This window comes from Cydia fagiglandana, chromosome 2 (genome assembly GCF_963556715.1).
Source record: "Cydia fagiglandana chromosome 2, ilCydFagi1.1, whole genome shotgun sequence".
Taxonomy (NCBI): Eukaryota; Metazoa; Arthropoda; class Insecta; order Lepidoptera; family Tortricidae; genus Cydia; species Cydia fagiglandana.
Window position 1 is genome coordinate 3843213 of NC_085933.1, and position 8211 is coordinate 3851423.

Consider the following 8211-nt stretch of genomic DNA (forward strand, 5'->3'; position numbering starts at 1 on the left):
GACATTTGATATGATGATGATGAGTTACTCAAACAAATATCTTAGGAAGTGACGGTGTCATTTATGACCATATATTATTGTATTACTTATTCACCGTACAAATGAAACAAGAAAAACTTTTCAGATGATCGTATACTCAAAAGTAATTAAGGAATATAGCTGTTGAGCCTATCTACTTTAAATCTACCTAATTGTAATACTCAAATTTACACGATACATTCTGAATATCTAATAAAACATTTATAGGAACTAATCTATTTTCACAGCTAATTTGTTATTATTTCTAAACGTGCCATTCTAAAATCGACCAGAATTTTTACACGCCTATTTAAGCATCGCAAACTAAGAGATCGTTTAAGTGCAAAATCAACATTTTAATCATTGAACTGCAAGTGCAAAAAAACTGTCTACCTTACGCATCTTTAACTAAATTTATTTGATACGGAGGATGACAGTGCTTATGGTGGTAGTCGACAACTCGACACCCTATAGTGACCACTATAGCGTGGCACTTGTTGTGTCTGCTCTCGGTACAGAGCCACTTGACCCTGGAGGAGCAGACGGAGTGCCTGGTGTACTGGTGGCCCTTGTGGTTCATGACGCGAGCTCCCATTGCTGAGGTGTGGAATCTTGGGCGATCTGTGGAGGGAATTTTTTAATGAAATAAAGGATTGAACTGACAAAACACGATTAATATCTGAATAACTTAAAACTACCTATAATAACTATAGTACTTAACCAAAATACCGTTATGTTTGAGATGTAAAAATTGTGTCTTGGTAACTTGCAGAATCTAATGATATCTTTCTCTTCTAGGTCCTAAGCGCAGAGAGGCTCTCATCAACAAAGAATATGCACAGTTCTGCAAGGTCGTCATCACAGAGGAAGGCACGTTTAAATACGCCTGCACTCTGTGCATAAAACAATACGACGAGCGAAAGCGCTGGACCGCGCACTACAAGACCGTGCACTTGCAGTATCCGAAGAAGAAAACGCATCCCTGCGTCATTTGCAAAGAACAAGTGAAACCCGGGAACAGGTGGAGGCATATGGAGGAACGTCACGGGTGGAAGGCCCCGACTTGTCCTGACTGCGGCAAAAAATTCTCCTATCCTTGCCAAGTGCCCGCACACCAGAGAGAGGTCCACAATCGTATGGAGAACCTCACATATGTATGCGACCAGTGCGGTGACAAGTTTCCCAGCTTGCCAAGGCTGAAACAGCATGAAATCAAACATTCAGATGTTAAGAATTACAAGTGTAGCAAATGCCCAAAGGCATTTAAAACTATCACTTATTTGAGACAACATTTGGTCCGACATTCGGATGTCAAAAGGCATATTTGTGACAAATGTGGGGCGGCCTTCGTTAATTACAAGGATTTGTACGCACACGCCACTGCTCAGCACGTTATCGGGAAGAATTTCAAATGTCAGTGCTGCCCCAAAGCCTTCAAAACTCGAAGACTATTGAAAGTCCACGAGAAAATACATACGGGAGATAAAAAACACAAGTGCCCCGTGTGTGACAAGGCGTATGTGCAGTCAAACAACTTGAAGTATCACATTACAAAGAATCATCCTGAAATAGTCGTTGAAAATGAAAAACAACCAATATTAGGACCTTAGAATGTTTGTAGGTATCCAATGTAATATAATTCTGATCGTTAAAACAATTTTATCTTGATTTAGTATGGATATTAACAAAAAGAGTAACAATTCTTCAGCCAGAAACGACACTTTTGGTACAGACAGATGATATCCATAACAAATCCAGATAAAAATCATGACCCGTTATTACAATCAGAACACGTCTCTTTATTTTTTTTAAGTTTAGCCGAATTGTTAAAAAGGTAAAAAAAAACTGTATTTACCTTTCCCTACGTTCGGCAACTATCGTGTTTACGGTTTTAGTGTACTAACTATTCTGTGGATTGGGATGTGGGTACTAACAATCTGTGGATTCTAAATTGTCCGAAATAAATGTATTATATTTTTATTTTATTTTATTTTATATACCTACACTACTTACTCACACAGATACTATATCCCAAATGTCTGTGTGTTTCTTACATTGATATTTACCTACTGCCATCTGCGCTTATAAAAGGTATAGAATTTAGCTGTACAATGTAAGGTACATCGCCTTATTTTAATACGAGTGGAGAATATATCACATTGAATACATACCTACAATTAATAATCTCGATTGGACTTTCCACTTTAAAGTATTTGGAGTTTTAAATAAGTGAAGACTTTTTCCAAACATCAAACAATGTAAGTATAGTAAGATACATGACCTATTAGGAGAATACACTTCTTCTTACTTCTTAGTCGGCGTCTTCATTGCTGAAGGTAGTGTCTAGTTTGAAGAGTTTCCTGCGAGATGTACCATGCTTTTCCAAGTGTTCCTGTCCTCGGCGATCTTAATAGCTTCAGGTATTGGCAAGCCGGTGATGGTTTTTATCAAGTCTGACCACCGGGTAGGCGATCGATAGCGTCCTCGTTCCCCTTCGACCTTACCAACTACCATCAGCTTTTCTAAGCTATCCGGGTCTCTACGAGCGACGTGTCCGAAATACATAAGTATCCTCTGACAGCAGATAGTAGACAGCCTTGTGGTTATTCCGAGCTCTTTGAATATGGACACGTTGGTCCGGCGTGCGGTCCAGGGAATTCACAGCATTATTAAAAAAAAAAACATTCAGTTGGTTTGTTTCTACATTTTATGCAATAAAAGGATATTTGCCCGATTTCGTCAAGGTAATTTTTGTAGTTTTCATATGGTATTTCTGTAGGTACTAGGAAGTAGATACCTACAATAACACTTAAATTTTCCCCATTGTTTTAATCCGTGTACAGCTCCTTCCTCACAAACACTTGGGGCTCGACGACGACCCCCGTCCCCAACGGATGGCTATGTTCGCCGCTGACCTTCACGACGACGTCGTTGACCGTGACCACGCTGCCCTTGCAGCCGAAGCGCTGGTGCGTCGCGCACTGCCAGCGGGTCTTGGGGCCGTGGTTACGGTGACGCACGTAGCGGTAACCGTTGTAGCAGAGCGTGCGCGCACCGCGGGGGGAGAGGAATATGGCACCTGAAAGGGGAGTACGGGCCATTAATGTATTGAGGAGTCGTAGGTTTTAAAATTAAGGTTTATATAATTATGTCATGGCCAGAAATAAAGTCAAAAACCTAACCATATCATGTAGTGATCAAATTCTATGATCTGGCCACGACCTATATACGAGTATCTCATGCATTTTATGCTCATTAGATCGACGCGTTTAATACTTAAATACTGTCGGCCAATACATCTGGCTGGATAGAGTTGATTGAATTCGCCGGTACGTAGAACCAAACCAGTAAGAATGTACATGATTATTATCTTTAATTTTTAAGAAATGTCGACGATACCTCCCTAGAATTGGCAAACTGCTCACTTTTACTGTTTGTCATTTATTAGCTGCATAAAACAAACGTAATCTACTTTCGTTAAACACTAAATATAATTCTACTATCCTACCGACTGCGCCATGTCAAGGTACGCAGTTAGGAGTCGTGAATCAAACACGGGCACCGAGCTGAGACTGCTTCATTGTATGCGAGTATGATGCTACCCACCTTTGCCAAATGACCAGTAAATACAAATAGGTACCTACAAGGTATTGTCATATATTTTTTTCATGAGTTATGTAATGGAATCTAAAATAAATAAATGTTTTGGTGTTCAGTACTATCAATTAATCTAGGTAACCGTCAACATAAATATAAAATAATTAAAACAAGTCCTTAAAAAACATTTAATCCTTCAAAAGCTAAGCTATACTCACTTGTACAGCGACCTAGTCAGTAGAAAAATGCAAGCGCGAATAGTTGACTTCCCATTTTGAATTTTGCGCCTTTTTCTTCTGACTAAGTTGGGTAAGTATGTTTCAGTAAAGTATTAAGTATCTAAATTAAAATACTAGAACTACGGATGAGCCTCCTAACATTTAATACTATTCTAAAATATCTTCGTTAGGTATCCGGTGTTTCGGGAAAATATATCATCTTCTGTTTTTGGTAAAAAGCTCTAAAATTTTGCCTGTTTCTCTCCCTAACAGCTCTCCTTTCTTTTGGTGGTAATTCACTGACAGGTACAATTTTGCCGTGTTTCTTTCTTTCAAGGTATCTCTCTCGCTCTTTTCGCTTGACAGCCGCGTATTTTTCGGGATCCGCTTTTAGTCTTTCTCTGCGGAGACGCGATTGTATTTTTCGTTTCATTAATATTTCTTCTCTGGTCAGTCTTCGGTGTTCTGAAAAAACCAAACATAAAATTCATAAGTTACCTAATAAAGTAGTAAGACAATAAGGTAGGGAAAACGAAATTATCTAGATTTACTAATTTCTGGAAGATTTTATTTAGGTAAGTGTAATACATTTTCGATAGCCATACACCTATTTTGATTGGAACAAAAGGGAATAAAAACACATAAATATTGAAGAAACAAAGATTTATTAAAAATTATTACCTACAGCTTATAAATGATACTTTACCGATTTATAAAGTCCTCAACCGATTAAGAAATTCATGCATTATATGTTGACCTAATATTACGGGTAAATAACCTACCTAAATTATACATAGGTTACATTTTTCACATTTTACCTCCGCGGCTTACAGCTTGGCTCGTGATGGAGGATAATTACTATTCTTTTTTGTTCGTGAACACAAGTTATCGAACATTTATATCGCTTATGTCTAGTCTAGTCTTAACTATTTATATTAAAACTAACAATTATTATGGTGACGTTTAACCCATTCAGCGCCTAATCATTACACACTGCCGTCACGCCTCATTGAAGCATTTTCACCGGGATAACTAGTTTGTAGGCTACTACGTAGCGCTACAAACTTAGCAATGAATGCATTTAGTATACAAGTGTTTTATTCTTGTCACTGATATGGTATGTTTATTATGCTTATGGTATTATAAGTATGGAAACAAAAACGAAAACATTGCTTATACTAGTATAAAATTGAAAATGTCGCCATTGCACTTCGAAACCACTCTTTTGTAATAATTACTATATTTATAAGTACCAAATATAAGAAATAAAACTTAAGTAATAGTACCTAAATGTGTGGCGCTTGCAATAACAGCATTAAGACACCTTTTCTTTATCGAATTACTAAGTCCCCTTAATTAATTACCATTTTTTATACCTGTTTTACCGTATGATATTTATTGCAACCAAAAGTTAGCCTTAAAAATATCATCCTTAGGCGGGTCATGGTTATGATCATTCTTCTTCACCACAATTTTCCTATTAACCGTGAACACCGTGGCGCGGCAGTGGTTGGTCTTATTGAAGCGGCAGCGCCAGCGCATGCGGCCCGTGCCGTCTGCGTCTCCCATATGACATCGGTAGAACTGGTGCCCGCCGGTGCAGAGCACGGTGGCGCCGCGGGACGATTTGCGGTATTTCACTGAAATAAGGTGTGCGGTTAGAGAAGGTGAAAGGCTGTATACCTGTAACTTTGGTGTTATTAATAAATATTTGTATTTGTATTTGTATAAAACTTAGAACTTGCAATTTAATTTATGCATAACATCAGTATCTATGTAAAGCCGACCACTGACTAACAGTCCGCTAGACGATATCGGCCGGTCAGTTGTTCGGCACTGTCAAATTTTTGTTCTAACTGACAGGCCGATATCGTCCGGCGGCCTGTTAGTCACTAGGTAGGCTTTCATAGTCATCAACGAAAAAAAAGTGAATGCGCTAACTTTATAAAATAAGATTTATTAAGTTTCTTTCCCATTGTCGTCACGTTTCATCTAATTAATAATTATAGATTTAGATAAAATCTTTTGGTCATATTTTAATTTAACCTTTTCGACGCCGTGTCAAACACAACAGCTGTCACTCGGACGCCACGTCACCCAAGTGTTAAAACTGAAATTGAACTTTATGCATATGCACATAGGTCTATGTTGATCTATGGTCTGTGGCGGTGCGGATATATCGGTCATTGGCGTCCAAAAGGTTAATATAATAGTATATGGTATTGTTAAATTGAATGGAATTGAATTGGTAGGTATGGTACAAATGTATCTCATAATTTTCTCTGTCAGGAAGTTGCTTCATGTTCATGTTTATTAAGGGTTTTGACAATAATATCGTTTATGGTATGTGTACTAGCATTGCATCCCGCCTTCTGGTGCGTGGCGCACTGCCAACGCGTCTTTTTTCCCCAAACACTGTGCTTGTAGTATTTGTACCCTTTGTAGTACAGTAATCTTCCTCCACGTTTAGTTCTTCCGAATACTGCTGAAATTTCCATGTTTTGATGGTTTTCTGAAAACATGATTTTGCGATACATCCTCCAGTTAAAAAATATCGATTTGGTAGTAGTATAATTTTGTGTATTATTTCAAAATTTTAGACCTCGCACATTCGCAGGTAAATGGGGAGGGGGGCGGTTGGACAGACGGACAGACGGACGCACGAGTGGATCCTTATAGGATATAACATACAGTTACATTTTTCCTTTTGAGGTTCGGAACCCTAAAACGTGACCAAGGTCTCAAGGCACCCAGGCTAGAATCGAGCCGGCATAAAATAAATTCGTTTATTCTAATACTTTAAAAAAACAACACGATTTGTTTAGTATCACACTACTTTTATTTCATAAATTTTAAAGTACCTACTACACACAATCACTCTGCACACACAATATTTCTTCTAAACAATATCACTACCAATATAAATGCACTAAAAGGATCAAAGCGTATTATTTAGTTATAAGCAGTAAATAATGAATAGAGTTTAAATTATATGTATACCTATAGTCACAATAAATATATTATGATTATGACACCACCTACTCAAATAATGTTTATCATATGTGCCGTTCCACGGGTAAAGGTACCTTATACCGCTTACGCTATTATTAACGCCGCTCCAATATTATTGTGGTGCTATGCGACGTAAACGCCAGCCGCCATAAGGTACCTTTTCCCGTGGGACGTCACATATTATTACTATTACGAAATCTAACTCGAATATTTGTCTGTCTCTATGTTCGTTTTTTTTAGCATTAGAAAGAACTCCACAGAAGTAAGCGTACAGTTTTTATCAGGCTCTTTAATTGTTAATAATTATTGAATTATCTAATGTAGCATGGTCAATACATATAATTTACTTCAAATTATTACCGCTAAAAGTGCCGAATTTGGAACCACAAGCTTACTTCTGCGAAGTTCTTTCTAATGCTAAAAAAACGAACTATAGAAGAACCGGGGAAACTCAGCGAAGTATGATTGTCAAAACGGTATGCCTACACCTATTACATACATCGATTACAATTGTATTTATTAAACAGAGATCGGAGAATATTTCCCGTCCCACTTTTAGTCAGTACATGTATGTTTTTGTCTTTATTTTTTACATATACACGGATATGATAAATATTTGTCATATAAGTAGTTTGGGCAAATAACACTGCATCGTTCTTCATCTACTTATACCAATTTGCGAAATGGCCTCTTGACTTATAACAACAATCGACAATGGCTCCTCTACTCGATGGGCCAACGCCGGCCACTCCAAGGGATGCATTTATGGGTTAGAGGGAGCATGTGATATTGCTATGTCATTTTACCGCATGGCTGCGGCCCTTGGAGGGGCCGGCGCTGGCGCATCGTGTAGAGGAGCCATAAAGTTGGCAATGTTGGCACTATATCACCTAATTAAATGCCTTCAATACATATTAAATTACCTACTTGCAGTAAGAGCGGTGCTCACTGATTAACGTTTCGAATATGAAATCATTATAAAATAAGGTTATACAGTGTTATCTTGTGTCCCATACAATTTTTTGAACCATTTTTTATTAACGGACCTTCCATGATTGTGACTGTCTTTGTACTTCACCACGAAGTTGTCCACCGTGTGAACCGTCGCTTTACACTGGGTCTTGTGTTCATGACAAATCCAGAGCGTCTTGCATCCGTACACCATGTTTTTGTAGAACTTGTGTCCCTTGAAGTGTAAGACTCGACCACCTGCCCTAGTTGGTTGAAAAAAGGCTGAAACAAGGAAATTAACTAAGTAAATAACGTACCAACAAATGACATATACACACACAACACTTGCTACATTAAATTATAGTTAATTCAATTAGGTAGACAGGTAAAAATTAGGCTTACGCAGGTAAAACAA

The 8211-nt window shown here is 38.0% G+C and overlaps 1 protein-coding gene across 1 annotated transcript; it reads left to right on the top strand.

The window, feature by feature from the left end:
• Positions 1 to 448: 448 nt before the first annotated feature.
• Positions 449 to 1628, top strand: LOC134672356 (zinc finger protein 708-like). Its single transcript, XM_063530236.1, has 2 exons — positions 449 to 530; positions 817 to 1628. Exons 1-2 carry the CDS (start codon positions 449 to 451, stop codon positions 1626 to 1628), a joined length of 894 nt encoding a protein of 297 aa, XP_063386306.1.
• The last annotated feature ends 6583 nt before the right edge of the window (positions 1629 to 8211 follow it).

Excerpts from the sequence above, each read along its gene's own strand:
- LOC134672356 (XM_063530236.1), top strand. The coding sequence starts at position 449 with ATGACAGTGCTTATGGTGGTAGTCGACAACTCGACACCCTATAGTGAC. Across the intron at positions 531-816 it reads ACTTGTTGTGTCTGCTCTCG|GTCCTAAGCGCAGAGAGGCT; the intron begins GTACAGAGCCAC and ends TTTCTCTTCTAG.